This window comes from Bison bison, unplaced genomic scaffold, assembly GCF_000754665.1.
Source record: "Bison bison bison isolate TAMUID 2011002044 unplaced genomic scaffold, Bison_UMD1.0 scf7180017864221, whole genome shotgun sequence".
Lineage (NCBI taxonomy): Eukaryota > Metazoa > Chordata > Mammalia > Artiodactyla > Bovidae > Bison > Bison bison.
The window spans coordinates 262773-283662 of record NW_011494793.1 but is presented as its reverse complement, the minus strand read 5'-3'; the positions used below and the strand labels follow the sequence as shown (position 1 = coordinate 283662).

The following is a 20890-nucleotide window of genomic DNA, read 5'->3' as shown; positions in this document are numbered from 1 at the left end:
AGAGCCATCCCGTAAGGTGGAGACCATGACACTGTCCACTTTACAGATGAGGGAACTGAGGCTCAGCCCTGGTTGAGAGCGGGGTCTGAAGCAGGATCTCCTGATAGGTGAGGGAGGGAGCTCACAGTGGAGTGCTCAGCTTGGCAAAAAAGGTGTCAGCAGGACCAAGAGAAGCTCGGTGGCATGGCAGGGTAAATGTGGACACAGTGGGCTCAGTGGAGGGCACGGTGCTGGCAGTGAGCGCTCTGTTTTCCTATGCTGTGTGTGTGTGTATGTTTGGGGGTGCTGGAAAGCTTATTTTCCCGTCAGTCTTCTTATAATTGTGTCACCTCCTCAGAGCTTGAGGCTACCTTCTCCTCCAGCTTGGGTTAACCTGCCGCCTCCACGTTGATCCCGTCCAGACCCGAGGCCCCTGCTGACCTGGGCTGCGTTTTAAATAGCAGGCATCCTGTGAACCCAAGTCTGGCCACATCCGTGTACCTACACGGAAAATGCGGACATAAAGATCCGTTAGCTTTGAAATGAGCTTTAATTTGTTTTCTGTAAGTGCATTTATCGACGTAAACAGAGCAGGTTAAAGAGATTTCCAGGGGAGAGCAGACTATTGCTGGTATGTTGGTTTTAATTCAAAAAAGAAAGAGAAAGGCTCCCTGGTGACACCCCTCTGATCTGGCGACCTGGTCCTGACTGCCGTCTCTCCAGGAACTTAAGAGCTGTTGAAACAGCAGTGGGCGACGACGGCAGTTGAAAACCCACCCAGACTGCTCTGCAGCCAGGCCCTGCAGGCCACCCCTAGCTCTTGGCGCGGGAAGGGTGTGCGTGTGTTCCCGATAGATCACCTGGGCCTGCCATTGTAAATCAAAGACGGAATCACCTCCTGACACTACAGATCTGGAAAAATAAAAATCTCTAGCAAGAACGTTCAATTTGGAGACGACGGGGGAGGAGGAGGAGGAGGAGCGGGCGCCCTGGCAGAGGGCGGGCTGAGTGGAGACGGTGCTTGAGTGGGGCCCCCGAGGCATGCACGTGACCCCTCAGCGCTCAGGGGGGCTGCGGGAGAGACCTACCAGCCGAGTGCAAGGCCCGGCTGGATCAGGGGACCAAACCTGGCTGTAAACAGGAAAGGCCACGCCATGCTTCTTTCCTCAGGATTTCCTTAATTTGTGCTTCCCTTTGGTTTGACAGTTAAAATGAGATGGGATGGGGGGAACGGGGTGGGGCCGGGGATAATGGTTTCTGTCACTTGTCCAGAAACTGAGAGAAGAGCTGACAGCGGGCGTCGGATGTGCAGGGCGGGTGCTTCCCGGCCTGACGTGGCTCATCGTGCTCAGCGTGTGGAGCCGAGCGCTCCGGGAGCGGTCGCCAGCCTCTGGGGGCCTCGCTTCTGCCGCAGGGGGATGTGGATGGTGGGCGGGCTTCCCAGTGGGGCTCTGGCTCTCGAGGCCCAGAGGTGGTGGCCTGCCGCGTGGGCTGCTGCTGACGGCCACGCCGCGACTCCATCTCTCTCTCTAGTTACACTGTGTGGACCCATTCAGTGGACGTCGCAGGAAAGACAGCAGGTTCTTTTCACTCATTCCATCTCCAGAGTTGAAAAAGAGCAGTTGCTAAAATAAACGATTTCTCGATTGTGTTCTGGTGGCCGTGGGCCCAGTGGCCGCGGTGCGGCTGGGGGTGCTGGAGGGGGGAGGGCCCCGGCTGAGTGAGGGGCTCACTCAGGACAGGCACAGTCAGCTGGGCCGAGCGAGGCTCAGAGTAAGGCGGCACTCCTCACAGAAGAACACATCGGAAGAAGCTGCTCCTCTTCTGCTGGTCCGGGGTGATTTTGACTCCTTGGTTGCTCCCCTGGGGGCTGTTGCCTTCCTGAAATCACAAGGGGTTTTCTGGGGTTACAGCCAAGTAACATGAGCTCTACATCCCTCAATCAACCAGCCAATGTATCCATCTGTCACCTTCCAACCAACTGTCCACCTGTCTCCTTCCTTCCTTCCATCCAACCATCCATCCATCCCCTTCCATCCAACCACCCATTCCCTCCCATCCGTCATCCATATACCCTCTTCCTTCTTTCCATCCATCCCCTTCCATCCAATCATCCATCCATCTCCTTCCAACCAACCATCCCAACCATCCCCTTTTATCATCCATCAATCCTTCCAGCTGTCCCCTCCAACTGACAACTCAAATTTCAAACCCCCGTAGATCTGCTTTTCATCTACTAGCCATCCATCGCTCCTTCTGTGTATTCCTTCAATCACTCATTCATCTACCCATCCACCCTCTCCAACATCTTTCCAACCACTGATTCACCCATCTCACGCTCTTCTCCCCTATTTTCTTCTTTCCAGTCACCCATCCTTCCCTCCTTTCCATCTCCTATCAGTGAGGCAGCCGAGGGGCAGCGAAAGGCTCTGCCTCTTGGGATGTGGAGGTGCTGCGTCCCAGGTCCTGCTGCCACTCACACCCTCTGGCCTCCCTGTCCCTGTGCCAAGGCTCCAGCTCCCACCTCTCCCCACGGTCTGCCCTCCACCCTGCTGCAGGTGAGGCGCACCCTAAACTCGAGCCCTTCTAAACCCATCAGTGCTGCTGCCCAGCATCTGAAGCCTCTGATCTGGCCCTGCCAGCCCCGACATCTGAAATCCTGTTTTTTCTGACATGTTTGGAAGGGTACAGGTGCTGTTTCTTTGGCTAATTTCTTCTCATCTTCCAGCTCTCAGGTAAAATCTGAATTTATTTGACAGTAACTGTTGAATGTTATAACAATGCCCAACTTATACAATGTTCCATGTCAATTACATTAATAAATAAAAAGACCGATAGGAAATGATCCGGGACTGCCACTCTGAACATAAACAAAGGTAGTAAGAACTGGACAGAGTTTAACTGTTGGTGATTTGCAACTCAGTTAAAAAAAAAAAAGAAATTACACAGATTATCACTGAGCATCAGCATCTCATAATCTACGCCTTGGAAGGAGGCAACCAACAGGCCTGGATGAAAAGCACAGGCAGGGACGTTCCTGGTGGGCCAGCGCTTAAGAATCCACCTTCCAACGCAGGGAACGTGGGTTTGATCCCTGGTAAGGGAATTAAGATCCCACATGCCATGGGACAACTAAGCCTGTGCACTCCAGAGCTCACGCTTCGTAAGAGAAGCCTACGCGCTGAAATTAGAGAAAAAACCCACGTGCCACAACAAAGATCCAGCACAGCTGAAATAAAAAATAATAATCGTACAATAAAATAAAAAAAAGAAAAGCATAAAGCGTTGTCATGATGGCCAGTGTAACTCCCAGTGGGCCCAAGTGAGTCAGAACGATGCTTAAGAATCAAAATTTTACTGTTATATTGAAGAGAAAAGCATTCTAAGAAAATTACAACCGTAAGAAAATTTTTCTAAAAGTACATTGGCTTACATAGACTGTTTGCTGTTTTGGCTAAAGAGCTGCTACTCTATCCATCATGTGCCCTGCAATTCAATTCAGAGCATCTTAGAATTAATGACCAGATGTAGAATGGGTCATAAAGAGTGCTTCAAGCTCTTGTATCAGACAATAGGAAGCATCACTCGGCAGGAAAAGAATGGTTCCTGGAACAGAGGTCCTGGAGCAAGACTCACGACAGCATGTAGGTGCTGAACATAGCCAAAACACAGTCCAGCGTTCAGACCCCACCAAGAAAGCACGAGTGATGCTTTGGGACCATGAAACTGCTCGTGTGGTAAACCAACAAGCTGGAGATGAATCAAAGGGTGCATGGGGAGGGACTCAGGCAGGACCTCGTAGAAGCCTCAGAGCCCTGGGATGCACCGAAGGTTGCCACAACTTGCAGACTGAGGCTGGAAGGAAAAAGCCTATCAACTTGCCAGACGTGTCAGGATGGAAAACCAGCAGCTGTCAAGACACAAGCCTTGCTTGGGGGCCTTGCTACTGGGTAGACTGTGGTTCTAAGCCTGCCTGGCGGGTTTTTCTGCAGGAGGCCCTCCATCTTCCTGTGTGCTTGGCTCCTGAGAGGGGAGGAAAGGGCCGTGTGTCCCCAGCCAGCTGGTGGGCTTAGTGAGCAGTGGGTGCTACTGAGTAGCTCTCGGCCAGAGGAAAGATGAAGCTTATGACAGACTTCCCTCGTGGCACAGTGATACGAATCCGCCCGCCAAAGCAGGGGACACGGCTTCGATCTCCCATCTGGGAAGATGCCACATGCTGTGGGGCAACTAAGCCCGTGCACCACTACCGAGCCCGTTCGTTGCAACTACTGAAGCCCTCGAGCCTAGAGCCCGTGACCCACAACAAGAGAAGCCACCGACTGTAAGAGAAGCCAGCGCACCATAATTTAAGAGTAGCCCCCAACTCTGCAACCAAGACCAGTGCAGCCAAATAAATGATACAATAAATAAATTAAAAACAACAAAAACAACTATGCCATTCGTGAAAAAAACATGAAGCTGATGAGCAAGCTCAGGGTGGATGCCCCACCCCACCTGCTAACTCGCCCCCCTTCCTAGCGATGCCCTACTAGGTGCAGCCCTCAGAAGCAGGGCCGGGCCCAGGGACGCACCACACCACTGGTGGCGATGCTGGCCCGTTCCAACAGGGACACCCACTCACCAATTTTTTATCCATTTTTGCTTTGATGTCTCTGGCTAGAGTGTAAAATGCCTGTGGAGTAAGCACACAGTTAGCACCCTGGGGGTGGGAGGCAGATGGGGGCTGGCTGGCTCCTGGCCTCTGCCACGCAATGCGTGTGGCTCAACGGTGGAGCCAGTGCGTGTAACAGTGTTAGGGCAGAGACCCAGGCATGGGGCTCACCTGTCCATCCCCATCTATCTCCTGTCACTGCAGGGATACCCCCCTCACCCAGACCACCACTTCCCCTGAGCCAATGATCCTGGGAGGTGGGATCACCCTTGACTGGTGAGACAGGAAGCTGAGGCTTGGAGGGGGCCACGTGACTTGTCCCAAGGCAGCCAGTGGCTCATTGACTCCTTGAGCTCTCGTCCTCGACCCCTGTGCTCTGTCTGCCTGCTCTGCCCTGCTTCTAACAGTCAGAGGCAGGGCATAAAGACAAGTGGCTGGCTCCCTGGCCAAACAAGCTTCATTCTGGGTTGCTGCCCTGAAAGGCCTGGTAGGTAGGGTCAAAGGTTCATCTTCCCAGGATGGGTGAAGGCTTGAGCTGACCTGGCCCTAGGCTGCTGCTGGTCCCAGTCTCCTGACCATTTATTTCCTCCCTTCCCTCATCTGGGCAACACTTCCAAACCCCACTCTGGCACCAGCCCTGCCCCAGGCCTAATACAGGGACGAATCAGCCTTAGCATGTGCTGTTGAGGGGCTCCTGGTCTGGGGAGAGGCAGAGTCTCACCGAAGACTCGTTGATGTGGTCAAGTTCTGCTGTGGAGAGGGTCTCGGGGTGCTGGGGATCCCCAAAGTGGTGGGCCTAAGGGCCTGGGGGATGGCACAGGCCTCCTGGGGGAGGGGCTGCATAGGCTCATCCGTAATGGGAAAGGGAAGGGGGACGGGACCACAGAAGGCTTGGAGGAGGGCACCGCCCAGGGGGCCAGGGACAGAGAGAGGTGGGTGAGGCCCGAGTCATGGGCGACACACATTGGCTGGGCCAGCTGGGGACGGCCTTCTGTGCCTCTTGTAGGTGGCTAGGTCGGGAGTGGCGTGGAAGATCCATTCTGGAAAGATCTCAGAAGTGGCAAAATGCAGCAGAAGGCAGGGGAGCTACAGGGCTGGTGGAGCAGAGAGGAAGGCCTGCCTTGGCCAAGTCTTGGCAGGGCCCCTGCTCTGGATGGGCGGGCGCTGTGAATGAAAGCACGCACCCGGAGGTGGGGCTGGGCGCCGGCCGCTGGAGCACTCTCTGCGCCTCGGTCCCCCCACCCACAAAACCGCGCCTGCTCCCCGAGCGTGGCCCGAGAGCCAGTGAGATCCTGTCCCAGGTACCCAGCTGGGACCAGCCCCTGCTGGTGTCAGAACAAGGGGGCGATTTCCCCAGACTGCTTGGGCCTTGCAAGGGGCCTGGCACGTGCTGCTGCTCAAGGAGAACCTCTCGGTCATCAGTCTAGAGGCCACGGGAGCCTGTGGCCGGTCCCCGAGACAGAGCCTCCTTGGAGGGTACTATCTGAACCTCGGCCCAAAGGGGCTGGTGCTGCGAGCCTGGGACTCACGTTCTCCACGTTGATGTTGGCCTTTGCGCTTGTCTCCATGAACTTGATTCCATAGTCCAGGGCCAGCTGGGAGGGAGGGAGACACACATGTGAACACCAGCTGCTGGGTGCTTTGACCCCCAAAGAGCACGTAAGTGGGTAACAGTGAGGGGGGCCTACGCCCTCCAGCTGGGGACGGCGGAGAGCAAGTGGTGAGCGTCCCTGGCAGGAGGGTTGCGGGGCCTGGCTCAAACCGTGGCTCTGTCCTCTGCCCCTCCGGCCTCACGGGGACTCACGCGATGTGGGGTGGGGGCAGCAGGGCACGCCAGGAAGCCGTTGCTGCTTTCAATCTTTAGGTGAAGCCTGGCCAGGCACGCGCGTCCCACCTTCCCTCCCACGGCACACGCCCACTGACACCCACCCCCACTGTGTGCCTTAGCGACGCCTAGCGTCCCGCGAGGGTGGGCCACCTTTGTTCATAGAGATGGTGAGGGATTCTCCCCTTCTAAAGCCTGCCCCCCAACCCCATCAGGGGGCCCATCTGGGGCAGGGCAGGGCTGGCCTCCGTGCAGGAAACTCTAGACCCTGAGGTCCCTCTGCCCCACAGCATCTGGCAGAGCCAGGCCCACACTGGTCACCACACCCACCTTTTCTCCCCGTTCCTTGGAAACTTGTCTCTTGTCATTCACGTCGCACTTGTTCCCAAGGATCATCTTTTCGACGTCTGCAGAGGCGTGCTGGGGAGGAGGGGCAGGTGGGGGAGGGGAGGGGTGAAGCAGACTGGACTGTAGGCCCACTGCCAACCCGTGTCCAAGGCCAGAGTGGCATGGCCCGGACGGCTGGACACGCCCCAAACACAGGGCAGGCTGCAGCTCAGAGAGGGCGAGGGGCCTGTCCCGTGTCTGAGAGCCAGTGCCAGGGCCGAGCACAGGGTTCTGCCTGCCACCCCGACCAAGTGCACGCTTTCTGGCGGCCAAGGACGCCTTCTCTACGGGCTGCATCAACCAGGTTACCGCGCTTGTCCTTGGACTCCTGGCGGTGTCTGGCCTGTGGGAGGCAAGTGACCTCCTATGGGAGGCAAGCGACCAGGTCCTGACCCCTGCTTGCCTCTCTCCTTCCCTGGCTCCCCTGCTAGAGGCGTCAGCTGCTGTCCTGGACTGTCTGCCTGGCTCCAGCTCCCCTTGTTTTGGGCTCCAGACACAGGCTGTGCCCGGGGTGGTCCTAGCCCTTGGCAGTCACCAGCCCTGGGTGCTCTGCCTTAAGGGTGTTTCCTTAACTCTGCACTCATGCCTGAAAGGGCTTCCCTGGTAGCTCAGCTGGTAAATAATTTGTATGTAAAGCAGGAGACCCCAGTTCAATTCCTGGGTTGGGAAGATCTGCTGGAGAAGGGATAGGCTACCCACTCCAGTGTTCTTGGGCTTCCCTGATAGCTCAGACTGTAAAGAATCCACCTGCAAAGTGGGAGACCTGGGTTCAATTCCTGGGCTGGGAAGATCCCCTGGAGAAGGGAATGGCTACTCACTCCAGAATTCTGGCCTGGAGAATTCCATAGACAGAAGAGCCTGGCAGGCTACAGTCCATGGTGTCGCAAAGAGTCAGATATGACTGAGTGACTTTCACTTTCACTTCATGCCTGACAATGGTTCCTTCTTCCATCTCTCCTCTACAATCCACAGTGGGCCTCACTTCCTGAAGGATTAGGCCATGAGAGGCCCTTAGAGATACACCAGCGTGCAAACTATTACAGGAGGATTTCAAAAGGTCCCTAAAGTACAGGAAATGGAAAGTTATCCAGACCCACGATCAAGCCTATCTAGTTTCTCAAGGAGGGAAAAAAAGAGTGGGCTGACTTCATGGTCACTCGCTTTAAATCAGAGACATCAGAAAAACAGAGGAGGGTCTGAACCTCAGCTCTGCCACCACTGACAGTGTCGCTTTTCACCACTCTGACCCTGGGTCTCCATTTTGGTGTTATAAATGAAGTGATAACGTTTCTTATCTTTAAAAAGTGGGTCAAAGGTAACTAAAGAAAACAGAACCTTTCTGTTCTCAAAAATATAGTTCTTTTTCAAAAAGTGTGTGTGCTTTTTCGTTCGAGCACAGAATGGTTTAACGTTATTACTTTAGGTAAATAAGTAAATACACTTTTTTAAAAAAAGAAAAGGTTCTTCTTGCTGTAGCTCAGATCTGGCCTCAGAAAAACGCCCTCTGCTGCTCCCAAACGTCCTACTAACTGGAAGGCTCTTGCCTACTGGCCAGAATGGAGAGCTTCCAGAGGCTGCAGCCCCTGCCTGCCAGCACACATGGGGTCCTCAGCCCAGAGCACCTGTCCACAGGTGCCGACCGTGCTGGGACCTTCAGCCCTGGCTTCACAGGTGCATGAAATTCTCAGATCGGAAGCCTCACCCGGTGAGTCATCAAAAGCCACAAGTTTGTCATTGGGGGAGGCTTTGGGGTGAGGGCAAGCTCTTTGGAGAGCAGGAAGATGACCACACTGGTTTTGGGACCAGTGGGGCAGGAAGGGGGGCCTGGGGTTCTCTTCCCTTGGGGCTCAAGGTCTCCTCCCACGGGCTGCTGCGGGGCCAGCACGGTCGGCCTGAGCATGGGTCCCTCCTCCCAGCTCACAGCCCGCTCCGTGGCAGCTCAAAGTCTGGCCTGACATGCCCTCACCACACCCTCCAAGTACAAAGGTCACGCCACTTCGAGACCTTTCCTTCTCTAGAAAGCAGAGTGCTCACTGGGCCTGGGTATCCTTATTCCTTGATCTGGGGCTGCCCAAACCAGACAGCCCGGCTGGCGGAACGGGCTCTCGGGGCTGCTCTGTGACGAAGCCACACTTGGGTGGTTTCTGGGGTCGACTGTGTGGATTCCCGTCCCTCTTTGTTCCTAGTGAGTTACTTCGAGGTGCCTCTGTGCTCAGGATCTCATGGGTAAAACCAGGGCGCTCCTAGAGACTCACCTCTTCAATGTTCCGAATCCAGTTCCGGATGTTATCAAAGGACTTCTCGTTGGTGATGTCGTAGACCAGCATGATGCCCTGAGCAGGGGGAGACAGACACACAGGCTCTGGACAAGCTGCAAGCTCTCTCGGAGGGAGGACCCAGGAGGCGGGCAGCAGGGACCCGACAGGACACCCTCCCGGACCCTTCCTTCTGCTGGGCTCAGGCACCAGCCTCCCCCTGGTGGCGCAGGCTCTAGTCCTGTTCCTTGGCCACCAATGTGACCCTTCCTCAGAAGCCCAGACACTACTACCCTCATGCTTACAGAGGAGCCCTGCAGGCAGGAAAAACACAAGCTCGCATGCCTTGGCAGCCAGCGAGGTCCCAGTGGCTGGCCTCCCAACCTCGCCTCCTGCAGCCCCTGCTCTACAGACTGTGCTCCGTGGTCCTGATGCCCACCGTGCTCCCCCTCTTGCCACCCTTGGCGATGCTCGGCCTCTTCCACACCCACTCACCCCGCACGCACCCTGCCGAGCCTTCTCCTAGACTCAGCCAGGGCCGCCTCCTCTGTTTATCCCAGCATCACCCCTCATCTGGTGCCCACCATGAGCTGGGCACTGTAATAGAGTCTCCCTGAGATCCACAGGCTTGGGTCGGGTGCCCCATTGTCCCCACTGTGAGAACGGGGACCCTGAGGCTGCAAGTGGGAGCGGGGGGAGGGGGGCTAGGTCCCTCTCTCTGGACACATGAGAAAGTAAAGGACCCAACTGGAGTCTAAGCCTAGGGGGACAAACCCTGATGCCCATGTGCCTTCCAGCAACCCCACTGTTATTGGGCTGGCTTTAAGCCCTGGGGCAGACAACGCTGAGGCCTCTGTGGTTCTGTAACCAACGTGTGAGCAACTGGGAGATGGTCCATGGGTTCTGAAACAGCTGCAAAGTGAACCCGCCTTCGCTTGAGCCTACAATCTGCCATCGCCAAGAAGGACAAATACCCTACTTGATAAAAGAGAAAACTGAAGTACAGAGAGAAGTGACCTTTATGATTCCAACCCAGCTCTAATGCAGCTGATGACAGGAACTGCCTTGGACCCTCCACAGGATCCAGCAGTGCTCAGGGCGACCCTGTGACAGGCCCCCTGCCACCCTGGACATCCCCACAGGGCACGTGGTGAGCCAGCCTGCAACAGGATCTCCGGCCCCGTGAGGCTCAGCCCCTGGGTTCCGAGGCACACGGCCCCAGCTGTCCTGCCGAGGCCCGGCTCACTCCATTCCATCACGTTACATGGTTCCCTGGGTGGGGGTCAGTGGTAGAGAATCTGCCTGCGACGCAATGCAGGGGACGTGGGTTTGATCCCTGGGCCGGGAATATCCCCCAGAGAAGGAAATGGCAACCCACTCCAGTATTCCTGCCTGGAGAATCCAATGGACCGAGGAGCCTGGTGGGCTACAGCCCATGGGGTTGCAAAGAGTCAGACACGACTTAGTAACTAAACAAGCACAACCTGCTCCAGGGGCCTAAACCCTCTGTTCACAAGCTCTGGTGCTGGCCAAGATGTCTCTAAGGCCGCCTGAATTTGCAGAGTAAGAACGCGGGCCATGTGTCCTGGGCAGATAACCACAGGGCGAGGCTGTGACAAAACCACAGAGAGGGCAAGCAAGCCACTGCAATTCCCAGTCCCCGTTGTGACTGTGAGGCTATGTAAGTGGCCGTATAGCCCGCCACAGCCACGACTTCTCAAAAATGCCACCTGGGAACCCTCGTTCAGTGGTCTCTTGCAGAGACTAAACGGAGATTGCGGACAGGAAGACTTGGAGGAGCTTTTAGTGGCTGTGATGTGCGCCACGCTCCAGCCAAGGGGAGTGTGAGAAGACGACTCCGGCAGGTGGACACTCTGAATCGAGCATCACTGGGGCCTCTACCCATGGGGCAAGAAACACCACAGGCTTGGGAGGCCTTTCTGCCCCTTTATTCAGGGACTGGCCCCTCTGATGGCCTAGGATTCTGCAGCCACCACTGCTGGGTTGGCGCCTTGGAATCAGGTCCCAGATTTTTACCTGTAGGGGCTTGGGGCTGGGGGGGGGTGGTTAATGAATACAACTCTATCAGGAAGGCACAGGAGTCCCTGGAAAACATCTGTTGTTGCTCAGTCATGTGCAACTCTTTGCGACCACATGGACTGTAACCCACCAGGCTCCTATGTCCATGGGATTTTCCAGGCAAGAAGACCTCTTTACATTCCTACAGAAGGTAAAAGTCTTCTGTGTAAGAAGTGGGTTGCCACTTCCTTCTCCAGGGGATCGTCCCGACCCAGGGCTCGAACCTGCGTCTCCTACATTGGCAGGTGGAATCTTTACCGCTAAGTCACCAGGGAAACCAAAAACACAGGATCACTCTATCTCTGGTCCTCCCTGAAGCTCCCCTCAAGGCTCCAGTGAGCTTCTTCCTGGCCTGTTAGGGCACAGCTCCCCAGACCTGACTGCAAGCTTACAACTGGACACCGGATGTCCGATGCTCCCCAAACTTTGGACCCAAGGGTCTAGTGCCACAAGGACAAAGGAAAGGTGATGACGGGCTGCAGCGGTGGCAATGCTCCCCACCCTATCCTTTATGGTCACCCCTGGCTGTACAAGGCTCTGGGGCACCGGAAGTGTGGCAGGTGTGACTGAGGGCCTGGGTTGCCAACGTTAACAGATTTAGATTCAAATGGCCACACCCAGCTGGCAGCTTCCGTATGAGTTAGCGTAGGTCTGGGAGGACACAGTCATCTTGGGGCTGGACAGGGTCTCACAGATGGCTCAGTCCTGCCTTCTCGGGAGCTCGCTGAGGACACGAGGGCTGGGAAGAGCCCCTCACTACCAGCCCAGACATTTATCTTCTGTGTGAATTTAAGCAGGGCCTGAAATGGTGCCAAGCCTCAGGCTCCTCATCTGTACAATGGGGACGATCACGGCACCTACACTCAGGGATTTATGGTCAAGACCTAGGCCCCCTGCCAGCTGCAGAGAAGGGTTTGGCAAATGGGGTAAGTGGCTGGTGGGTGGGGGTATTATTTCAGCCCAGAGAGGGACAGGGTCTGCCTGAGGCCACACAGCAAAAGCTCCCCCAGGACCCAAGTGCCCCAAGACCTCTGCTGTACCAGAGCACAGCAAGGTGAGGGGAAAATTAGTAAATTAATTTTAATGAGGAGCACTAAGGTTGCAACCCACATGATTGAGTTTCTATTATGTTCAGATGCTGTGTGGGATGCTCTAAATACTTAATGCTTCTATTCATTGCTGCTGTCTGCCAGCAATTCCCAAGCTCCCAGCACCCTCAGTTTGGTCCCAGGTATCGGGCATGTGCCGGGGACCCAGAGGCAGCCCAGCCCTCCTGGAGCTTTCGGCCTAGTGGAGGAAACAGGTCTAAGCAGCTGATTGATGGGGCAAAGCTGGAGCTGGAAACGGGGAACTGGCCATCTATGCTCACAACTGCCTGGGACACTCCTGTTCTCTGTACCACTTTCCAAGGAAGGCGAACGTGCTCAGAGAGCGACCCAGGTGGCTGAGTAGGTCTTGTGAACCTTCCTCCCACTCCCCGCAGCCCCTGGGCACCCTGCTTTGTATACACTCCTCACAGGTGCAGGACCTGCTTGGAGATCCTGAGGACAGGACCCTGGCCCAGGCCAGGTTGCTCTCTGCATCTGATTTGGGCCTGGCCTAGAGAAGGTGCTTGGTGAAAATATCTGATGGATGAAGAGCGAGTGTCCCCAGTCGCCTCATTCTGCCTCAGGCCCAGAAAGCAGATATAACAGACAACAACCCAGAGCGAGTCGGCTCCTGGAAGATCTTCAAGTTTTCGGTAGCAAATTCCACAGAGACTGACGTGGGCCACGTGAGCGCTCCTCAGCGTTGGGGCATGCCAGCTCTGATTTACCTGACCTTACCTGGAAGAACCGGCTTCCTGTGTCTTCCTTCATTCCTGGGGAATTAGGTTTCCTTGAACCCTGCATTGTCTCTGGAGCTGGAAGGGGATGCATGGACAAGGGGGTGGAGGTGGGGCACAGAGCCTTTTCCTAAAACTAACCTGGAACCAAGGACCCCTGAGAAGCCAGACCATGGGCTCTTCAGAAACTTCAGGTATCCGTGTCTAAGGACGAGATGTTCACTTGACTTGGAAAAAAAAAAGCCTCAAACCCCCCGCAAACCAATACATACCATTGCACCCCTGTAGTAGGCCGTTGTGATCGTCCGAAACCGTTCCTGACCAGCTGTGTCCCTAACGATGAGAAGGAGAAGGGATATTAGCAGTGATGCAGAACAATCATCACAGTGAGAATGAGGGGCATTTACCCAGGACGGACAGCCAGCTTTCTCATGGGCCATCAGCTCCTGATTCATTACTCTGCTGTGGGGCACTGCCCCCCATCATTAGAGAAAGAAACCACGGCCAGGGCAGCTGTCTGACGTCTCCTGGCCGGGGATATGGCAGAATGACTCCTCTTCCATACCCTGTCTTCCTGGGGATTTCCCCCAGGGTTTATGGGCCCCAGAAGAGTCAAGGTTGGATGGTATTATCTGAAAATCTGGGGCCAGGTGTGTGGAAGGGGCTGGTCAGGTGGCAGGGGGACACAGCCCTCCTTGGTAGGCTGAATTAGGGGAGCCCCGAGAAGCTCAGGAAGCAGCTCCATGCTCACCATCTTGGTGGAGACCCCGGGGGAAAGGCCTTCCTTGTGGGTACGGCGGCGACACCTGGGTCAGATATGCCCCTGCCCAGCCAGCTCCTGGCACGGAGGGTATTCATTATTCTGTTTGAAGGTGACAACTGGCCGGTGGCAGAGCCAGGACAAGACCACAGCTTTTGTCTCTGGGCCCAGGGCTCCTCCTGCGACCCTGCACCACCCTCTGCTCAGGGCTCGGCATGTCCGGACCAGACAGACACACCTGATTTGGGGCCATGTTGACTTTTGGCCGCCAATAGCAGGTGACGTTAGCGGTTATGATCAGTTATGATTTTACGACTGTTCTAGAAGAGTTTTAAGACAGTCATTAACCCCACTGTGATTGCTAAGAGCAGAAGCAGGAGGAGGGGAGGAAAAGAAAGCACAACTCCTCCTTGCTGGTGCAGTGTCCCTTTGAACTTGGGCACTGAGGCTGCCAGGGAGCCAAAGTGTTGTAAAATAGAGGAACCTGAATGGCCTGTAACTTATGAGGCGGCTAGAGACCGGCTGCCTCCCGAGCTCAGGAGGATCAGTTAGGCCACAAACAGAATTCAATTCTGAAGTCGGGCTCAGAGGTGGAGACCCCTGAAGTTGAGGGGACCCGCCAGGCAGATGGGGCAGTGCTCAGCATCTGAGACTTGAGCTGGGGAGATGAGCTGCAGGGAGGGGGCTCCGCAGCCCATCTCACAGCCCCCATCCCACACACAGGCATGTGCCTGGATTGGAAGGACTGAGTTACCCTCCCCAACGTGACCTCTCTCTGTGTGGTTCAGGGTTTGCGTTTCCCCTGCGAGTGATGGGGCTGCAGGCTGAGGCTCTCCTACATCTGACCACCTGAGCCCAGCCTTTCCAAGGCCGGTAGCCTACAGGCCACAATCCGTGATGGGGACTCACAAATTCTGATTTTATGGAGCACAGGAAGTCAGTCCCTGGTGAGCCGAACAGAAACAGATCTCACTGTTGGGCCTGGCCTCAGCTCATTTTTGGTTCTGGGGTTTCAGGTCTGCATGTTAGGAAGAGAGGCCTGGGTGTCCCCAGGAGAGAAAAGAGGAAGTGATGTCAGGCCTTCTTCATCAAGCTGATGGGCTCATGGAGAGGCCGGGCAGACGTATCCTGCTATTTTGGCGGCCTTCACTGCCGCCACGAGGGTTCTCTGAGAGCTCAAGGGGAGCAGGCTGCTCTGAGGCGCAGTGTGTGCCCACATGTGAGCTGGGTCTGGTGGCTATGTCCTCAGAGCGGGTGGACACTGACTCTAAGCCCCATCAACCAGCAAAGCACCGTTCCTGGGGCTTCTGTCGGCTCCTCCTTTCCTTTTCTGGCCATATAGCTGGGGATATGGGGCTTCCCTAGTGACTCAGATGGTAAAGAATCTGCCTGCAATGCAGGAGACCTGGGTTCAACCCTGGGTAGGGAAGATCCCCTGGAGAAGGGAATGGCAACGCACTCCAGTATTCTTGCCTGGAGACTTCCATGGACAGAGAAGCCTCATGGGCTGTAGTCCATGGGGTCGCAAAGAGTCAGACACGACTGAGCGACTAACATTCACGTTTCTGGGTATGTGGGATCTTAGTCTGATCAGGGATCGAACCCATGCCCCGTGCAGTGGAAGTGCAGAGTCTTAACCACTGGACCACCAGGGAAGTCCCTTCACCTGGGGCTTCTGAAGAAAGCCCAAAGTGTTTGGGCTAGGCACAAAGAGATGAGGGCCATGGTCGGGTGGTGCGGGGCGCGGAACCAGGGGCTTCTAGCTCAAAGCACTTGCTGGCGGAGGGGCTGATGAAGGCCACAATGCTTACCATATCTGTAGCTTAATTCTCTTGCCATCGAGCTCTATGGTCCTAATTTTAAAGTCAATTCCTGAAAGAAAAGAAAAGAAAAAAGGCACATCACTGTCAGCCTCTCTCCCAAGCTGCATCTGCGGTGGGTGCTGCCAACCTGTGCAGTCATAGTCTCGGGGGCACCTGCTGGCGCTTGGGCAGGCAGGATGTCTAAACCCCTCAAACAAACCTGGAGGTGCCTGGTGAACTTTCTCCTCTCACAGAAGGGGAGGCTGAGGCTCAGAGGACAGAATGGAGCTGCACAGAAGGAAGCTGGCGAGGCGCAGGGCTGGCGGGCAAACCCAGGCAGCTCAGGTGCCGAAGCCTTGCTCTCTTCCCTTCCCTGGTCGGCGGCCTCATGGAATGGGTGCCAGAGCCTCCCACTTCCCGCCACCCGTACCTGGCCCTCCGAGCACAAGGGCGCTGGGCCTGAGATGTGCCTGATGCAGATGGAGAGCTGGCATTTACACGTGTAGGTCCTTCTCTGGGTGTGGTCCCCACCTGCCTGCCTGTTAGCCTGACAAAACCTGCTGAAAGACCCCCTCCCAAGAAGCCTTCCTGACCCTGCCCTCCTTCTCTCCCACCCTCTGGCCCCAGGCCCCTTTCCCCAGCATCAGGGCGACCTCTCAGCCTTCTTAACTGCCCTCCAGGCTCTCCCACCACTGTTCCCTCAATCCCCTCCCGAGCTTCCAAAACACACACTCAACCATGTCACTGAGCTAACCTTGGCTCCAAACCTTCCAGTGTGTTCACCAGCACGCGAGTGGATAAACAAAACACAGTCCGTCCCTACAGAGGAATATTACTCAGCCATAAAAAGGAATGGAGCCCTGACACATGCTGCTACGCAGATGAACTCTGGAAATATGACACTGAGTGAGAGAAGCCGGACAGGAAAGGTCACATAGTATATAATCCCAGTCATGAAACATCTAGAAATGGCAAATCCAGAGTGACAGAAAGGAGACTATTGGTTGCTGAGGGGTGTGGGCTGTCTTTCTGTCATAATGAAAATGTTCTCAAATTGACTGTGATGATGGCTGTACAACTCTGTAAATGGGTCTGAAGCCACTGACTTATACACTTTAAATGGGTGAGTTGAATTATATGTCAATAAAACGTTTGTTTTTTTTTTTTTGGCCATGCCATACGACGTGCAGGATCTCAGTTTCCCGACCAGGGACTGAAATGAGCCACAGCAATGAAAGCCTGGGATCCTAACCACCAGGCCACCAGGGAACTTCCCATAATAAGATTGTTTAAAAATTTCCCCCAACACCTTTCAGTGGCTTCCCACTGACTCCTTGGCCCCAAGATAAAGTGAAAACAGTTGCCCAAGTACGCTAACCTGGCCCCCTCAGAACCCATGGCTCTCAGCCTCCTCTCTGGCCACATCGCTCAAGCATGTTTCAGCCTCAAGGCTTTTAGGTTTGCTCTTTCCCCTCCTGGAATGTTCTTTCATTTCATGGCCACCTGGCTCCCCTCTCCCTTCACTCAGGTCTCTGTTCCAGTCACCTCCTCGGGGAGCCTTCCTAACCATCCTCTCCCCTCCAACCTCCTTCATCTTCTTCATGTATTACCCCTGACATTGTTTATTCACTCCATGACGCTAGGAGCAAAACGTGATGATCTGAATGGCCTGTGTGGAGGAGTAACAGCTAAGTCCAGTCCCTGCCCCTAGGAGTTTATTCTGAACCTCTACCTGTGGGGACTTCCCTGGTATCCTGTGGCTGAGACTGCACTCCCAATGCAGGGGACCCAGGCTGGATCTCTGGTCAGGGAACTAGATCCCACATACAGCAACTAAGAGTTCACACGCCACAATTAAGCCCTGGTACACCCAAATCAATCAATCTATATCTATATCTTTAATCTCCACCTGTCAACCTTTGAGACTGAGGCCTGGCTTGACCCTTAGAACCTAGGGTTCACGTGTGTGTGCTCAGATGTTCAGTTGCAGTCGGACTCTTTCCGACCCCACGGACTACAGCCCACTAGAATACCTCTTAGGGATTCTCCAGGCAGGAATACAGGAGTGAATTACTATTTCCTCCTCCAGGGGATCTTCCTGACCTGGGGACTGAAGCTGGTCTCTTGCGTCTCCTGCATTGGCAGGTGCATTCTTCAACCACTGAGCCACCTGGGAAGCCCAGCACCCTGCAGGGGAATGCTAATTCCATCCTTGCCTGCCTTAGGATGTCCTGTGGACGAGAGGGAATGTAAGCCTGCATCTGAGTACTGGCCTTTAGAACATAAGCTCCAGGAGGGCAGGTGCTCTTTATTTATGATTGCATTTCCAGTGACCAAGTGCAGCAGGGGTTGAGTATGTATTTGCTAGAAGCTGATCACTTAGTCCTGCACACAAACTTTGACTGCAGGCCTAGTTAGTTAACGGTTCCGCTTCCTCCTGATCCATCCAAGTCACCCCTCCAGCTCCTACACTGAGCCAGATGCCTGGTGTGCAGCAGGCACTGGGGAAAAGATGGCTGCGTAAAAAAAAAAGGAAGAGCAATAGATCTACGTGGTGCTGCGTGGTTTAGCAAGCACTTACACGTATATCATCCGCCTCCCTGAAGGAATGAATGAATGGGACTCTAAGGAGAAGCCAGGGCTTGAGCCAGGCTGGGGAGAGCTAACTCCAGGAGCCACGGGTCCAAGTTCAAACCACAAATGATCGATGGAGCTTATGAGAGCAGGCTTTGGCAAAATGTAACCTGGGCAGAAAATGAACAGCCACTTAATCCCCAATCTATAAAGAAAATACAGAGGCATGCTCAGTGCCAATCGCCTCTATGCATTAGGCTGTATTTCAGGACTAAGCCACATGCAAGTGGCTTCTTAAAGCATTCTAAACGTCTTCCTAAAACATCCTCTGCTCCTGTTATACATGTGTGTGTGTGTGTTACTCAGTCGTGTCCAATTCTTTGCGACCTCCAGGCTCCTGTGTTCACGGGATTCTCCAGGCAAGAATACCGGAGTGGGTTGCCATTCCCTTCTCCAGAGGACCTTCCCCATCCAGGGATCGAACCCAGGTTTCCTGCATTGAAGGCAGATTCTTTACTTTCTGAGCCACCAGGAAAGCCCACATACATGGGAATGTATGAAATCAAGAAGCACTGCCCAATCGACAGAACCCAAAGCACCACTCTATCTGCCTCTTGGGTTTTACTAACACACCAAGTTTTATTAGGAAGTGTAAACTTTACAAGGCCTAAGAGTTATGAGGCCATACCTTCAAGGTCACGGGGAATTAAAATTTCCTAGAAAACAGTGGCCAGCAGGAAGGCTACACATGTAATGAGGATCCTGAGGTCGGGGGGCGGGATCCTGGGTTTAAGTGCCATGCCCACTGCCTTAGATGACCTTGCCCAAGTTACATCCTCACCTGTAAGTGGAGGCTGGCCTCCTCAGAGACTAGACTGGGTTTTCCTGTCAAGAATTAAGAACCAAACAAAAAACTCAACCTCCAAATTCTCACCAGGAAGGTTCTGACTCTGGGAAACTGAGGTCTGGACTGAGAGCGAGCCACAGTCTACCAGGAGTGAATATCACTTCCTGATTGGTGGGGGTGCAAAGGTAAAACCCCAAAGTTTGACCTTGGTGTTAGTGAAGGGGAGGAATCAGAAGGACCTGTGTCTGGGGAAGGATGCTGTCACGGTAGGAGACACTGTGCTTCCTCTAGATGGCCACTGATAGTGGAGAAAGCCCCCTGTTCATTGTACAGCTCTGATCCTCCACCATCCAGGCACTGGCCAAAACAGAGAACACCACTCCCAAACTGAATAAACAGGGCTCGGAGAGGTGAAGTGCTCGTTCAAGGGCAAACAGCACCTGGACATCAGAATAATGACTGCCAGTCCCATTCTCTTTCCATTTGGCAGCTAAGTGTCTTGCAAAGTGCAGCTCTGGAAGAAGGCAAAGATGGAATTGGCAGCGCACTATGGGGATTAGGGAGATAAGGCACACAGGGGCAAAGCAAAGCCCATTTCCTAGGTTTTTTCCCCAACTCCTGGGCTTAGTGATCTTTCTCCCAGTTCCCCACTCCACAGCAAGGCTGCATAGTTTACAGGCTATCAGCTTAATGGATGTTACTTTCAGGTCAAGCCCTTTCATGCGGACAACGGTCATTTTTGTGGGGTGGGGAGAAGTCAGCCCCACTTTCATGGATGTCAGAACTGAGAAGCAACAACTCTGTTCCACCACAATGTGGGCTGGCCCCTGCAGGCAAGGGCAGTTCTGCAAAGTGACAACCAGTGTCCTGGGCCGAGCGATAGGGAAGTCAGGGCTGTCAGTGGCAGAGGCTGATTTTGGTTTCTCACTGAAGCTTTTATCTGGCATCCGCCTCGAGATGACAGGTCCCAGAGCAGACAGCTATCAATCGCCATTTCTGTCACCCTCGAGTGGGATGGAAGGCTGGGCACGGGCAGGGAAAGTCTCTGGACTCCCTCTTACCATTCCTTCTAGAAGAAATTCATCCACGGGGGAAACAGGTCAGGGAGAGGGATGCAACCCCTGAATATTCCAGAGGAAAGAAGAGGAGATGTCTGGGTTGGAGTCCTGGCTTTGAGATGGATCAGCTGTGCTTGTCCTGGGGGTGTGTGCTCACATCTCTCTGGGATGGCTGAGCCTTAATTTCTGGGTTCAGACATAAAGTGAAAGTGAAGCCGCTCAGTCCTGTCTGACTCTTTGCAACCCCATGGACTGTAGCCTATCAGGCTCCTCCATCCATGGGATTTTCATACATATCTGGGAACAAATACCATCCTTGCCACCTGTAGATGGTGTGACCACAGGCAAGTCTAGTATCCTCTGTGAGCCTCAAATTCCTCATCTGTGAAATGAACTAATAACAGCACCTAATTCAGAGCATTCGGAAGTGTGATAATGCACCATAAAGAGCCTGGCACACAGTAAATGCGTAATAAGATCAGAAGTCACTTGTCGCTGTCCCTATTCTCCATGCCTGTTTCCAATTAGTAAGACGAGGAAACCAAAAACTTCTTCAAGGGCTGCTGCAAAGACCGAACAAGACGACGGGGGCCAAGACCTCAACCAGGACATATACTCTCTGAGCAGGCTGAGGGTTGGGGCCTCAGTCTTCCCATCTGCAAAATGGGCACCTGGTCCCCACTCCCTCCCATGTCCGGGGAACCCCCAAACGATGATGCAGGCGACTGCTCTTTAACCCTCTGCCTCCCTTTGATCCTCTGAGATCCCTGGTCCATCCCGCCCGGCCGCTCCCTCAGCCCCAGCTCCTCAGGGGCGCGCCCGGCCCGGGCCTCTCGCGCCCCCGGCCG

The 20890-nt window shown here is 54.6% G+C and overlaps 1 protein-coding gene across 1 annotated transcript in view; it reads right to left on the bottom strand.

The window, feature by feature from the left end:
* Window positions 1-510: 510 nt before the first annotated feature.
* RAB8A (RAB8A, member RAS oncogene family) overlaps window positions 511-20890 on the bottom strand; it is a 20675-nt gene continuing 295 nt past the window's right edge. The window contains exons 2-8 of the mRNA XM_010845587.1: window positions 15573-15633; window positions 13274-13334; window positions 9098-9175; window positions 6786-6875; window positions 6160-6225; window positions 4601-4651; window positions 511-1860 (exon numbers count right to left, since the gene is read on the bottom strand). Coding sequence (XP_010843889.1) covers window positions 1768-1860; window positions 4601-4651; window positions 6160-6225; window positions 6786-6875; window positions 9098-9175; window positions 13274-13334; window positions 15573-15633 — 500 coding nt within the window. The 3' untranslated portion in view covers window positions 511-1767. The remainder of the gene's footprint in view (window positions 1861-4600; window positions 4652-6159; window positions 6226-6785; window positions 6876-9097; window positions 9176-13273; window positions 13335-15572; window positions 15634-20890) is intronic.